General features: G+C 38.6%; 1 protein-coding gene across 4 annotated transcripts in view; it reads left to right on the top strand.

The window, feature by feature from the left end:
• LOC127662997 (glutamate receptor 3-like) overlaps positions 1-16037 on the top strand; it is a 164333-nt gene that overhangs the window by 84532 nt on the left and 63764 nt on the right. For all 4 annotated transcript variants that reach the window (XR_007972948.1, XM_052154372.1, XM_052154371.1 and 1 more), the window contains exon 5: positions 15060-15113. Coding sequence is in view for 3 of the 4 variants with exons in the window: in XM_052154372.1 (XP_052010332.1) it covers positions 15060-15113 (54 nt within the window). In the remaining variant the exon portion in view is untranslated. The remainder of the gene's footprint in view (positions 1-15059; positions 15114-16037) is intronic.

The following is a 16037-nucleotide window of genomic DNA, read 5'->3' as shown; positions in this document are numbered from 1 at the left end:
AAAGTTAAGTTGAAGGGAAAAGTGTGGAAGAAAAAGGTGCACAAGCAGCAGGGATGACCGTAGCCTGGAGAGGATTGTCAGGAAAAGGCCATTCAAATGTGTGGGGAGCTTCACAAGGAGTGGACTGAGGCTGGAGTTACTGCATCAAGAGCCACCACACACAGACGGGTCCTGGACATGGGCTTCAAATGTCAAACGTCTTACCTGGGCTAAAGAAAAAAAGAACTGGTCTGTTGCTCAGTGGTCCAAAGTCCTCTTTTCTGATGAGAGCAAATTTTGCATCTCATTTGGAAACCAAGGTCCCAGAGTCTGGAGGAAGAATGGAGAGGCACACAATCCAAGATGCTTGAAGTCCAGTGTGAAGTTTCCACAGTCTGTGTTGGTTTGGGGAGCCATGTCATCGGCTGGTGTTGGTCCACTGTACTTTATTAAGTCGAGAGTCAACGCAGTCGTCTACCGGGACATTTTAGAGCACTTCATCCTTCCTTCAGCAGACAAGCTTTATGGAGATGCTGACTTCATTTTCCAGCAGGACTTGGCACCTGCCCACACTGCCAAAAGTACCAAAACCTGGTTCAATGACCATGGTATTACTGTGCTTGATTGGCCAGCAAACTCGCCTGACCTGAACCCCATAGAGAATCTATGGGGCATTGCCAAGAGAAAGATGAGAGACATGAGACCAAACAATGCAGAAGAGCTGAAGGCCGCTATTGAAGCATCTTGGTCTTCCATAACACCTCAGCAGTGCCACAGGCTGATAGCATCCATGCCACGCCGCATTGAGGCAGTAATTAATGCAAAAGGGGCCCAAACCAAGTACTGAGTACATATGCATGATTATACTTTTCAGAGGGCCGACATTTCTGTATTTAAAATCCTTTTTTTTATTGATTTCATGTAATATTCTAATTTTCTGAGATTCTGAATTTGGGGTTTTCATAAGCTGTAAGCCATAATCATAAAAATTATATCAAATAAAGGCTTGAAATATCTTACTTTGCTTGTAATGAGTCTATATAATATATTAGTTTCACCGTTTAAGTTGAATTACTGAAATTAATGAACTTTTGCACGATATTCTAATTTTTCGAGTTTCACCTGTAGCTCTTTGTTGAATATTTTGTTTTGTGTGCTAAATATTGTGTTTTGTTTTGTTGTGAGTAAATTTAATTCAGAATATATTTAGTCTTAATTTGCTGTGGCCAATATGATAACATTTTTACTGAAGAATTCTGAATCAAATTGCACAAACGATGTTGTCAGTACTCCAATATTTTAAAGGACAAAAATGGGCGTTACAAACAACAAAGCGCCCCATGGTCAACAGTGACTGTATATTTTAAGCAGCCTTCAATCTGAAATTAGTATCCTTTTCAATTTTGCGGCATATGCAGTGTGAGAAGAATATTTACACTGAAATTTCAACTAAAATAAGAGAGCAGTGTACAAGTACCCTGTAGTGTTACATTTGGGTCTGATGCGGTTACGGATTGAGAGGCTCAAGACACAAACGCAGAGTGAAAAATAAAGATTTATTAAATAATAAAATAAAATATAAAAATCCAACATAAAACTCCTACGAGGGGGAAAAATAAACATTAACTACCCAGAAGGGAAAAAAAGGTAATCTACGCTGGGGCAGGGGTAAATAGGACTGACCGGACAGAAACAGGAACCAGGAGGAGCAAACAGGACCGGCAGGGAAGACTGAACACACTAGCAAGACCGACTGGAAACACTAACACACAAGACTGGAAACAAGGAGAACTGGCACTGGATAGCAAACATGAGGAGATTTCATACAAGTTAATACAGGGCAGGTGTAACAAATGAACATATAATGGGCAAACAAGGAGGCGGGGTATGACGTAAGACAGAGAAGCAAGCGGCGTTACAGAAACAAAACAAAGCCACGTGCTCTCACAAGACAACAAACGAGGGATCGAAGAGTGCACAGCAGGGAATACAAATGAAACCGCACACTCACACAAAGACAGGCAACGAAACACAAGACAGGAATTGGAACGATGATGCCACGGTCCTGTCAGACCAAAACCCATACTGACAGTGTGACAGGACCTTGACAGACGCATGGCTTCTACAGAACATAGGTGAATTACGGACCATTTATGCATTTGGCAGATGCTTTTATCCAAAGCGACTTACAGTGCCCTTACTACAGGAACAATCCCCCCGGACCAACCTGGAGTTAACTGTCTTGCTCAAGGACACAATGGTGGTGGCTGTGGGGATTGAACCAGCAACCTTCTGATTACCAGTTATGTGCTTTAGCCCACTGTGCCACCACCACTCCGAAAATTAACCATTAGTATTTTAAAATGCAGAAGCTAAATGAAAAAGCAAATTTTCTGAAGCATCCACCTCATTTCGTGCCACTTCCATGTACTCTGTTAGGTCACGGGTCAGCTTAAGTTCATGGCTAGACTTAAACCACAGTACTCTGACTTTAAGTCGGATACCCTATCACGTGGGCTACCGCATAAGCTATCTGTGTTGGAATACAGTAAGTGTATATATGTTGGTGAGTCTTTAATACAAGCATTAAAATGTATTGTTTTTCAAAAGATAGAGTAAAAATGTGTATAATCGGGTGGTCAGTTTGTAGAGCGGGTCGGCCACTAATCACAGGGTTGGTGGTTCAATAACCAGCCCACATGACTCCACGTGCCGAAGTGTCCTTGGGCAAGACACTGAACCCCAAGTTGCTCCCAATGGCAGGCTAGCACCTTGCATGGCAGCTCTGAATACGCTCAGGCTAATAAGGAATGCAATGTAAATTTACATTGCATTCCTTATTAGCCTGAGCTTATTCAGGTTTTGTCCTCTAAAACTCAAAGTCCTTGCAAGCTGTTAATGAAATGGAGTCTTGCACACTGTCTTTGCCTACGGTTGTACCTCTCATAAATATTGCTGCCGATTTAGAGGTGAGAAGGAAAGGAATTAGGGAAATTACAGTGGGAATTCTGTGTTATTGCCTCCTGGGGGCTGGCAAGTTTTTAATCCCTTTTCCGACCTCAGCATGTATTGGCTAAACTGGATCTAATTGAAATAATCTCCCCAGCCCGGCTGACACTGATAGCTGAGATAAGCTGCTGGACCACAGTCCTTCAGAGACCTGAGTCGAAAGCTGAAGCCAGACAGGAGAATTGCGCTATAGAGTTCTGCTCACCGTAATCCATCTGAATTTTGTGATGTTGAGCCGCTCTGCGCATGTCGGGGATGGTGAGCTGGTCTCCAGAGGGTTTCAACAGCTGAGTTAAGCTTTGCAAGGAGCAATGGTGACAGCTTTTACTGCCTTGCTATACTGAGTATGTCAAGCCATCGCAATAATTTATAAGCGATGCCCTTACAGTGGTGCACAGAGGGACTTGTGCCTTTTCAAGAGGAAAACTAGCTTGTGATCTGGGCTTTACGCTCAGGATGTTATTTAACCATGTGACAGCATGATGTCATCTGAAGAGGCGAGTGACATCTCATTTGCCATATTACTGTAGGTATGAATATGGAAAAAATGTGATGCTACAAAACGATCATCATTCAGTTTTATTCATGATGTATTTATTTATTTTTAATACCATTGTTTGCTTTTATAAGGACTTGGTAGGTTATTCCATGTCAACTTAACCTGATCACTCAAATTTTTAATTTAGTTAAAATTAACTAAATTAACTTGATCTGAAATAATATAAACATAAATGTTGATGAAAGACAAAATATTGAATTCAATGGATCAATATTTGAGTAATACTGTTTATTTATTTATTATTGTTTTGGGGGTCCAATTATTTTTGGAGCAAAATTATAGGTAAAAACAATTTCTAAATTAAACAAATAATATCCTTTGAAAGGTGGTGGCAACATTATTTTATTTGTAAGCAGATTTTGCAATTTTACTTCATCTAAATCATTAGCAAAATATTGTCATTTTAACTCATGGATTACTTGATTCATGGCATTTAATATTTTGGCATAATTGTTTATCTTTCTTCAGAAAAAGTATAAACAAAATCATACATTTCAGCTGGTAAATTTAATTTAATTTGGTTGATTTGAAATCAGCTAATCCTGGTGCAATTTCAAAACACATTTTTCTCAGTAATTGTATTGTTTTCAGACAATTTCAGAGGCAACTAAATTTAAATATATTCCCAAAAAAAAACAATTTTGTGGGCTAAAAAAAAACTATTTCCCAAAGGGGTAAGAAAAAACTATTTTACCTATTTCTAAGATTTATGCGTTTCAATGTCAAAATTTTTTTTTAATGAAAAAAATCGGTGTGTGTGTGTGTGTGTGTGTGTGTGTGTGTGTGTGTGTGTGTGTGTGTGTGTGTGTGTGTGTGTGAGCGTGTATTTATCACTTTGTGGGGACCAAATGTCCCCATAAGGATAGTAAAACCCGAAATGTTTGACCTTGTGGGGACATTTTGTCGGTCCCCATGAGGAAAACAGCTTATAAATCACACTAAATTATGTTTTTTAAAATGTAAAAATGCAGAAAGTTTTCTGTGAGGGTTAGGTTTAGGGGTAGGGTTAGGTTTAGGGGATAGAATATAAAGTTTGTACAGTATAAAAACCATTATGTCTATGGAAAGTCCCCATAAAACATGGAAACACAACATGTGTGTGTGTGTGTGTGTGTGTGTGTGAAGGTGAAACAAGTTTATTTGTCTTACCCTATTAGCATATTTCCATGTCACTGTGCTTCTCAAGTTAATTTCTCTTGTTTTAAGGATGTATATATGTTTTTCCTGCAAAACTAAGAAAACTATTTTTGCATTGTATGTATTGCATTTGTGTGAAAAGTGCACATGATTTGGATGGCGCAATGGCTCCATAATGGATGATAATGAAAATTATAAAAATGAGGCACACAGTTACTTAAATGACATTTATTTGACACAATAGTTAATCAAAATTATTAATTATTAGGGCTGTCTATTTAACGCGTTAATTCAGTGCGATTAATTTTATTAAAAAGAACGCGTTCAAAAAATTTACGCAATTAATCGCAATGCCCCCGGACTGTAATAAGGGAGATTTCTGAGGAATGCTTGTAGTACCACCTGTTTACTCCAGAGGGCAGGAAGTGAAACTTCAGCTGTGTGAGCAACACACAGTTTATACAGTGAACAAAACAACCATCCAGCAGACAACACAACACAAACATGCGTTACGTTCTTACATTCAAAAACATTTGATGGAGCGCAAATCTGAACTAAGGGATATCAAGATGTGTTTTAAGTATTAAACTATATTTAACTTGTGACTTGTAACAGTGACCTAAAAATTTTATGTTTTTGACGCAATGCACCCGAGACACTACACAAGCATGTCTGACGCAGGTGTACATTGATGGGTCCTTAAACAAGCCCTCATAATAAATCTCCAACTGATTGACAAATTCACTTGTGTAATGGATTACTGTGAACTGTATGTCAATGACTGACTTATAATCAATAATATGGTAGTAAACAATACATTATATTCTAAAGCCGCTTTCTGTATAGTCTTATCAAAGATTAACTCTTCTGCTACAAGAATGTAATGCATTTTAATTATCTGAAAATGTTTTATAATATATATATAATTTTTAAATATTTAAAGATATAGGTAAGTATAATTATTTCATCATTATATATTGAATTATTGTTATATGAGGGGCTTTCTCAGCAAATATTTGTATATGTGATTAATCATGATTAATTAATCGGGACACCATGTAATTAATTTGATTAAAGATGTTAATCAATTGACAGCCCTATTAATTAATGAAATTATCATCGACAAGGTTGTCAGTAGATTTTGGAACTGCTGCACGGGAAAGCTAAATGGATAAACAGTGGCTGATTATTTGGTCTGGCAAATGTATCGGTCCTTTTTTTCGTTCCCGGTGACCTCACAGCTCACAGGCCTCACAGTTTCCTGAGTTGTTTATGTTGGAAGAGTAGACAAAGGGTGACGACTCTATAATCATTCATCCATTCATTAAAATTATTGTAGAAAAGTCTTTTGAATTTCAACGATCTGGATCCCCATGAAACAAAAATACACAAATAATATCCTGTGTTTCTGAAGATATGCATCAAGATGCCACATGTAGATTCAGCTTTTATTCAACAGGTTCATTTTTAAGAAAGCGCTAACTCATTTTGAGGCACAAAATCTAAATAAAATGCAAAGAGATTAGTTGGATATTCTTTAAACTGTGGAAACTGTCACAAACAGAAGCTGACTGAAGATGTGAGAGCAAAACTATAGCAGAACTAGAGTCATCCGAGGAAAGTCCTAAAGACTGAGACCTTAAAATCTCTTAAAAGCTCAGAGACTCTGGAGAGCATTTAACGTGTCACTTTAAAAATGTAATGGGATTATGGGGTTAGAGTTTACTGCAAGAGGCAAACAGACGAAGACAGCAATGAAACAGGATTCAGAATCAGGCAATAGTCAAACAGAATACAGAACTTTATCCAAAATCATGCTTAAAATACAATAACAGTAAGCCGCACTTTGTTGTGTTTCTTCTTGTGATAGTTGAATATACTCAAGTTGAATCAGCTGACTTAAGAATCATCAGGCTGACGAGAATTTCCTCAACCGTAGGGACCTGAATCTGAAAGTCTGTGCTTCTCAGAATAAGACTGAAACCCCTAGAGTTTCAGAAGAGATCTCCACAATGCCTCACACTGTGCTCAGATTTGCCAGGATACCAAAATCTGCAAAAAAAAAAAAAAAAGTCATATCGAAATTGGAGTTTTCTCCAGAAGTTCTAATCAAATTTGCCCATAACTCAATTTTTTGATCGATGCTATGTGCATTGATTTTCAACAATCAGTCAGCAGTTGTCTCATTTGGGTCTATTTTTATTTTTCCTAAGGAAATGTAGGAAAAACAATGGAGAAAGTTAGGTCGTTCAGACCATTTGGCATAGTGTATGACAGAACGTGTATGACAGTGTCTTTGTAACCTGTCACAGTGTCTAAAAAAATGAGATGCTGAAAAGAAAGCAAGGTGCGACACAATGGTCAAACATGTCTGTCTACCACATGTTTACATAGAGAAACAATGGTAAAACAGTGCAGATGGATACAGAAACACGTTCGGTGTGAACAGCCCCTTACACTATGCTCAGATTTGCCAAGGTACCAAAGTCTGCAATCATAAGTCATTTTGAAATGTCATATTGGAGTTCGATATGAACCTCGGTTTTTTTATCAGTTTCTTCCAACACCAAATTATCCGAGCTACTCAATACCTATGAATTTATCTATTTAGCATCACTGTGCTGTACTGCAACAATTGATTCATTTGTGTATAGAACAAAACGCAGAGACAAGCTTTTAAAATCTGACGTTCCTTTTTACCTGACTCTTGCTGTTGGACAAAACGCAGTGCAACATCCGTCTAGCACATTGTAAAGGTATTCGATAGAAAGGAGGAGGCAAGAACCGGCTTGATGATATAAATAATGGTTTAATGATAAACTCTCGCCAGTGAGCCCCTTCCCGCTCGCGGTCGGCGGTCTTAAACCCCGCCCCGTTTCAGCGGCCGGTAGGCGACTCCTGCACCCCTGGCAGCGGCCCTGACCGCTCCAGACGGTCAGTTAGGAGCCCCTTCTCCCCTCGCGGTCGGCGGCCATCGTCCTCTTTCAGGTGGCTGGGCTCCTCGTCCTCTGGCAGATGGCTGCGGCTGCTCCGTTGGGGTGGATGGTAGTGGCGAGAACTCTACTACGGCGTATCCCTCCTCCCTTGCAAAGAATGCAAACAAACACTAAAACAAGCATTTTGGTTCTTTAAAACTCTATTATATCTCCCAAGCTTTGAAACAGCAAACTAATTTGGGATGTCCCCTGGTCATGTTCTTTGGTGTAGTTGATGATATTCTACCTCTACTGGCAGTTCCAAGTCTTTGCCAAGATATCTTACATAGGGTTGGGCAGCACTTTTCCACAACCAATGTAATTCTTCAGTCTATAATGTCTGCACCTGGAATATATTGGAACACCTCCAGATCACACCACTCCCAGTCAACCAGATATCTGAGAAGGTCTGTCTGATGTTGAGAATTTAGCAGGGACTAGATGCCATTATCTGGGTTATCTTCCAGGTTAAAGGGGAGTGGGGAAATGGTCACAAAACAAGGGGAAGTATTGATTTGCAAGTCATGATCTGACTCTGCAGCCTTTAACAGGAAAATGTGGATGCTTCTTAGATGAAATGGCAAGTTTAGACAATAAGTAACAGGGTTGATTGATTTAAGGATTTCAGATGGATCAGGCATATGGGACATATTGAAGCATTTGTCCCAGATAGGGAGTGACACTTGGTTGCCCAGGTTGGAAGGTCCACCATGAGTGTTGGTTCACTTGATCCATTGAAGGTATATAGCTCATTGGAGTTTTAATATACAAGTCATATTTTATTGTATAAATTACAATTTTAAGTAAAAAAATTTAGTTATTTTTAATTCAGGTTCTTTTAACATGACACAGCATCTTTAAAACACAGCGTTCATTCGCAAGTTACAGCAAGACAAAAATGTCCATCTAGTGTACAGGCCTGATGCACCTCAGGCAGGAACGAAGGACAGCCTACTGACCTGTCAATCAACCACTGCGTTAAAACAAGGCAGAGTGCTCGCCTCAGTCACCATTCATGTGCATTTTATTAAAAGGACATGCAATGAAAGTGAATGGTGACCGCAGCTAACATTCTGCCTAACATCAACTTTTAAGTTTGGGTTTGGAATGACATAAAGATGAAAGAATTTTCTTTTCTGGGTGAACTGTCTCTTTAAGTGTTTTTTTTTGTTGTTTGTTTTTTTAGATTAGCAATTATTAGATGCAATACTATTTTCTCAGGGTAGGCCTAACATTTTGGTAAATATTAAGCCATTTAACTTGGATTAAAGGAATATTCCGGGTTCAATACCAGTTAAGCTCAATTGACAACAAGCTCGTTCACTTCCATTGTAAGTGCCTCACTGTTACCTCGATTTTTGCTTTTTTGAAAGAAAAGGAGGAATGAGTAAAAATGCATTTTTGTGGTATCAACATTATGCCTCAAATGCTGTCAGGTGAGCTCAACTTGTATTAAACCCGAAATATTCCTTTAGGTTTCACACTGTGACGCAACAATGGTGATTTGGGCAGAAACCAATATTTAACAAGTTCTAATGTTTCCAACCCAGTCTCATGAAAATTCGCACATATTTTATGAGTTAGCTATTTCGTATGATTTCGTACGAGTTCGTTGGTACGATTTCATCACGTGCAAATGCCCGGATGTTTAAAGCGGAAGTAAGCACGAGTTCCGCACACGAGGTGTTAAGGACATGCTTATAAATATTATTCCCTTACCCAAACCCCTTATCTAAACCAAACCGATCAGTAGAGTGTGCAAACATGATAGGAAGCTGTTGTGTGTGATAGAAGCAAGTAATTGTCGCCTATTAGATGGAAACGATGTCCAAATTTAGAAAAGTCATATGAATCCTTACGATTTCTCCATGTGAGTGTGTAGAATGTTTCACAAACATGAAACTTGTACCGTAAACGAGTCAGATCCGCTCAGCACACAGTCGTCTAAATTCAAGGCATGCAAGAGTAGAGGCGATGTACAGATGCTACTGCCAGTTAATTATAATGGATCCCCCGAGACCACATGGACTGCCCACATAAAAGCCAGCCTGAGGGAGGTAAAATGAAGATAACTGAGTGTTCTAGAGAGCTTTTGGAAAGCGTTTCGTCCTCCCTCAGCCTCCCCCCCACAATGATTTCTGAAGAGCAGTTATTGATTGGTCATGACATGAGGTAAGTGTTGCAGGAGGAATTGATGATGCAGCAGTTCTTTTGTTACCCAAGCTGCACCCCTGCTGTGAATCAACAGATAAGGCAAAGCCCCATATGACTGCCTACAACGACAAATGCTATTTTTGCATTTTGACTGATCTGTGGTTTAAATGGAAAGTTAGCAAAAGTCAGCTTATTTAAAAATAATATGACTATGCAAGAAATCCATGTCTATGTACAATTTTAAATAATCATGTAATATTCCCTGATTTTGATGTCAAAATGCGCACAACACATGCAAACATTGGATAAGCTGGTTAAAACAGCGGTTAAAGGGATAGTTCAACCAAAATGTAAATTCTCTCATCATTCACTCACCCTCATGCCATCCCAGATGTGTATGACTTTCTTTTTATGCAGAACAGAAATTATGAGGGGGGTATGTGAATCACCAAAAAAAAAAACATTTGCACCCATTCACTTGCATTGTATGGACCAAAATAGCTGAAAAATATTTCTAAAAATCTTAATTTGAGTTCGGCAGATGAAAGAAAGTCATCCACATCTGGGATGGCATGAGGGTGAGTCAACGATGAGAGAATTTTCATTTTTGGGTGAACTATCCCTTTAAGGTGTTTACATGCAATGCACATTCAGGGTAATTGGCAAAAATATTATTTGATTCTTCAGCTGTTTTTTGGCCTTGTTAAAGAAAAGGCACTTGACCGCACACATTGTCGGCTTATTAAGCCTAATCGGTGTAAGAATGCACATGTAAACATGCTCATTGTCTGTAAGTAATAGTGTATTTTTGGACTCTTGAAAATCGAGATGTTGACATCATTGTTTATGTGAATAAATAAGGGCACATTTCTAGTTTCAACAGTATTTGTTTTTGTTGGACAAGAAAAACTAGCTTCATGCGGTGTGACCCACATTCGCTTTTCGGCCATTTATAATATGGCAAATGTTACAATTCATGTAAGGAGCCACATTGATGGCCCCATATGTCTGGGATTTTACCATATAGGGTGTTAAAGATAATGATGCAAGAAGTAAACAAAGTACAAAAATAAAATTAAATAATGATGCTGCCACCGGTAAAACCACAAAAGTTATTTTAGACCTCTAGTTTTGCTCTAAATCATATGCGACCCCCCCCCCATTCTAAATAATGGATTACTCAGTAAATATTGATCCATGGCATTTAATCATCATTTATGTTTATCCTATCTTTGTTTAAAAAAGTAATAACAAAATAAATCATTTCAGTCATGGATGTTTTCTAGCTAAATGTCAGAGCTGAGCTGAAATGAGCCAGCAGTCTTGAGTCTGGTTTAATTGAACCTTGAATGCATTATTGTAGCTGTCATTTACTGCACATACACTGATCCACGTGCATTGATTCTGGATGTGCATGAGCACAGGGTCTCTCCGGTCTGTCTTTGCTCATCACAAAGAGGTGAAGTCTTCCTTCAAGAACTCTTAATCTTTTCCGCCCGGCTAACACACAGGTGACGGCGCTGGAGGTGGGATCAATTTGTCAGCGGGTGGAGGAAGATTACAAGAGTGGAAGAATCTTCGGGTATTTACTTCACGTTAACTGAGAGCAAAGCTCTAAATCCAATCCCATAATGCTTCTCAGAAATCATCCCACCTTGATCCTGCAAACTCTATATTATATACAAGGATTCCAGTAATCTGCTGTTGTGAAATATTATAGTTGTGGCCTATTCTAATTCCATATTTAACAGTGTCACAAATGATTTTTAAAAGGCCATTCCAGGTTATTTGTGAGTTAAAAGGACAGTTCACCCAAAGATGGAAATCATGTCTTTTTTCTATCTTTTCCTTTCTTTTTTTCATGAAAATGACGTGACTGTGGCAACGTTTTTCTAAAATGGTAGTACGAAGTTGATTACACGTATCGAGACATTTCTGAAGTGAAATGTCCACTGTGTGGCACTAAAAGCAAGTTCAATTCTTAAATTAAATGTTAAATTAAAGGCTAATACTCTATCGAGTTTTAAAATAACGAAAACGACCTCCCTACCCTAATTTTTAGGTTATGTAATGCAAACATATGGGGCAGTGGTGGCTCAGTGGTTGAGGCTCAGGGTTACTGACCAGAAGGTTGGGGGTTCAAGCCCCAGCACCACCAAGATGCCACCATTGTGTCCTTGAGCAAGGCACTTAACTCCAGGATAAAAGCATCTGCCAAAAGCATAAATGTAAAATGTATTGGCTTGAAAGTCATGCGCTACAGTAAAAGTGCAGTTTCAAATGTAGGTATAGTAACATGCACTTTGAGACCAGGTTTTTCTCTTTTGATTTGGGAGTGAAATGTGACCTGGACGTGTTTTCGTGAGATCGCCTAATGATGAATGTTGCCTGTGAGTTGCTACCTCTGTGCTGTGTGGGTTTTTGTGTATCTGTCAGGTGTTGGCCTGGACCCTGTAAATGGAATAGCATCATTAGACTCCGACTGTGTCCAGATCAAGGTTGTGGAGTGGCCTTGCTGGCTCACAGGCTGTGAAGTTCAGTTGTAATCTCTGTTCTTCAGCCAGCTCTGGCTCAGGTGTGAGGTGCCTGCTGCAGTATTTGTTTGTGGGACGGGATTGATATCCTCACTGGCGTCATTGGAGCCAAAAGTCAAGGGCATCAAAAGAACCATTCGAATTCACCCAAAAATCAACCTTCTAGCATAATTTACTCAACTCATGTGACTTTCTTTCTTCTGTGGAACACAAAAGGAGATGTTTTGGAATAATCTGCACACTGGCCTTTCACAAACAACTAAATAATTTAGTGGTTAGGGACTGTCAAGCTCCAAAAAGGTCTATAAATGCACCTTGAAAGTAGTCGATAAAACTTGTGCAGCATTTTCCAAGTCTTCTGAAGACATGTGATAGATTTGTGTGAAAAATATAGGACTTGAAATGTGGTGCACAAGTCATAAGTCTTTTTTGTCATTTCTTGGGCCTGACAGACCCTAGTCACTGAGTGCGTGTACATGCACACAAATGCGCTGATAACTGCCAAAAATAAGCGCATTAAAATAATCAGACAAGCCAATAAAACCATGTTTACATGAGATTTGAAATCATCAGGTTATTCTCTGCTTTTGATGTCAAAATATAAACAGACGTGCACACAAACGTTTTGGCACTTTGTATAAGCCAGTAAGAATGCTAGTAAATGTCTGTACATGTATAGCAAAATCGTGGTAATTGGCAAAAATGCGCATGTGCTTAAACCTTTTACTTTGTTATCATGACCTTACACGTCATCGGCTTATTGAGCATAATGGGTGTAAGATCGTGCATGTAAAAGCACTCACTGTCCACTGTTGCTACGTGGATAAACAAAACGTGAACATTCTGCAAAACATCTCCTTTTGTCTTCCATGTAAGAAAGAAATTCATGCTGGTTTGCAACGACATGAGGGTGAGTAAATGATGACAGAAAGTTATGCCAGAGTTTTTCTGTATAGGATGGTAAATAATTATTTTGCTCACTCTCTCCATGCACTCATTCTTCTGTTTAGAAACTCTGTTATTGCCATTTCATGGCGTGATGTTAATTTGTATTGTTGCTGCTGTCAGAATTGACCAGCATGCTTCAGTGATCTGATGAGATGAGCATTAGTGCTTTGGGAATCCGTCTTCTCTTGTGCGAACGTTTCCAAGCATGAAAAAGATGGCAATCACTCAAGGACATCAACAAAGGCAAAGTCTGCAAAAAGATGAACACAGCTCTGAGCTTCTGAGCGAGCAGAAACATTTTATAGTGGCATCAAACTTGTATATATATAATACTCAATATGATGAAAATATCTGAAAATATAATATTTGAAAATAAACTGTGGAATTCAAAAATTACAAATTGACAATCTGGTAGTCTATTAGATACATAGCATCAAGCAACCAGGTTCCCTGCTTTTATATTCGCATAATTCAAAATATATTTGAACGTTACAGGTTGCCATGCAAAGGTACAACAGTGTATGGAAAATGGACCACACTGAGATCTGAGGCCACTTTTCGGGGCCATATACAGTATGAATACAAAGAGAACTTTGGTTCACTTAAAGTGATAGTTCAACAAAAAATGAAAATTCTCTCATCATTTACTCACCCCATGCCATCCCAAATGTGTATGATCTTCTTTCTTCATTAGAACACAAAGATAGATTTTAGATGAATATCTCAGCTCTGTAGGTCCATACAATGGAAGTGAATGGTGATCAGACCTTTTGTAGCTCCAAAAATCACATAAAGGAAACATAGAAGTAATCCATAAGACTCCACTGGTTAAATCCATATCTTTAGAAGTAATGGAATAGATGTGGGTGAGAAAGGTTCTAAATTTCTAAAATCTCCACTTTCCCTTTCCTCACATGTGGTGCCTGTTAAGTTTTACTTTCACATCTGAAAGTTAAAGTTAAAGTGGAAATTTAGAGTAAAAAAGGACTTTTCTCAATCACACCTATCATACCGCTTTAGGAGACATGGCTTTAACCACTGGAGTCATATGGATCACTTTTATGCTGCCTTTATGTGATTTTTGGAGCTATAAAGGTCTGATCACATTCACTTTCATTGTATGAGCCAACAGAGCTGAGATATGTTTCTAAAAATCTTCATATGTGTTCTGCTGAAGTAAGAAAGTCATACACAATGGGATGGAATGAGGATGAGTAAATGATGAGAGAATTTTCACTTTGGGGTGAACTACCCCTTTAAAGGGATCGTTCACCAAAAAATGAATATGCTATCATAATTTACTCATCCTCATGTTGGTGCAAACCTGTATGACTGTTTGACTCGTTCTTGTTAGGAGATGTTTGGCAGAATTTTAGCCTCCGTCACCATTCACTTTCATTGCATCATTTTTTCCATACAGTGGTTGGTCATGGATATATGATTTAAGGGGAGGTCGGTTTAGCTGTGACACACTAAACTGGTTTAGCTGTGACACACTTTGTACATGCACAAGGGAAATGGGTTGAGGAAGACAGATGTGTAGGGTTTTGCCTGTGTGTTTATTCCTGTTATCCTGTATACTAAAGCCTGCTCAATGCCTGTCAGTCACAGCACACCAGCATCGGCTGTATGAGGACGCATCCATCATTGTTGAGCGTGTTTGTCACTGTCACTTAAAGTGAGCCGCTCACCTGAGGGACGGTGTAATACCCCTGTGTTATTTTTGCATGGATGGTAAACTGTTACCGATTCTCTTTCCTGTAGGTGGTGGCGCTGGGGAAGAACAGTCGGGGATACCATTATGTTATTGCCAATCTGGTAAGTTTCAGCAAAGCTTTGTTTTCAAACTCAGAGTGGGAATATAATGTATATATCTCCCTAACAAATAGTGATGTCAAAGATAAAGAAAAGAAAAATATATTAAAAGTAGTTTAAAAAGCACACATGCTAAGTTCTTAGAAAAGTCATCTTTGTATGTTGGCTGTATAAGCTTAAAGCTGAAGTGTGTCCAGTGCCACCATATAACATTTCAAAAATATATATTTTTTCAAACAATATTTCAAACATGCCCCCTATCTGCTGTCGAGTGAACAAACAGATAGTCCCACCTCTAACTCTTGCCTTTGATCACATCAATGTTGTTGTGTCGGGCTAGATGGGCCGCTGGGAATGGTTCACCCAAAAATATAAATTCTCTCATCATTTACTCACCCTCATGCTATCTCAGAGGTGTATGGCTTTCTTTCTTCTGCAGAACACCAATGACGATTTTAAAAGTATGTTTCAGCTCTGTAGGTCCATACAATGCAAGTAAATTGTGACCAAAACTTTGAAGCACCAAAAGATTATAAATACAGCAAAAAAGCAATCCTTACAACTCCAGTGGTTTAATCCATGTCTTCTGAAGAAATATGATACGTTTGGGTGAGAAACAGATCAATATTTAAGTAATTTTGTACAAATAATCTCCACTTTCACTTTCAATTCCACAATCTTCTTTTTCACTTTCTCCTACCTGTTGGGGCTGGTCAAAGGTGGAGATTTATGGTAAAAAAATGACTTACATTTGTATCTGTTTCTCACCCACACTATCATATCAGTTCAGAAGACATGCATTTAACTACTGGAGTTGTATGGATTACTTTATGCTATCTTTATGTGATATTTGGACGTTCAAAGTTCTGGTCACCATTCACTTGCATTGTATGGACCTACAGAGCTGAGAAATTCTTCTAAAAATCT

The sequence above is a fragment of the Xyrauchen texanus genome, chromosome 23 (genome assembly GCF_025860055.1).
Source record: "Xyrauchen texanus isolate HMW12.3.18 chromosome 23, RBS_HiC_50CHRs, whole genome shotgun sequence".
Lineage (NCBI taxonomy): Eukaryota > Metazoa > Chordata > Actinopteri > Cypriniformes > Catostomidae > Xyrauchen > Xyrauchen texanus.
Note: the sequence above shows the minus strand (reverse complement) of the source record. Positions and strands in the feature narration are given on the sequence as shown.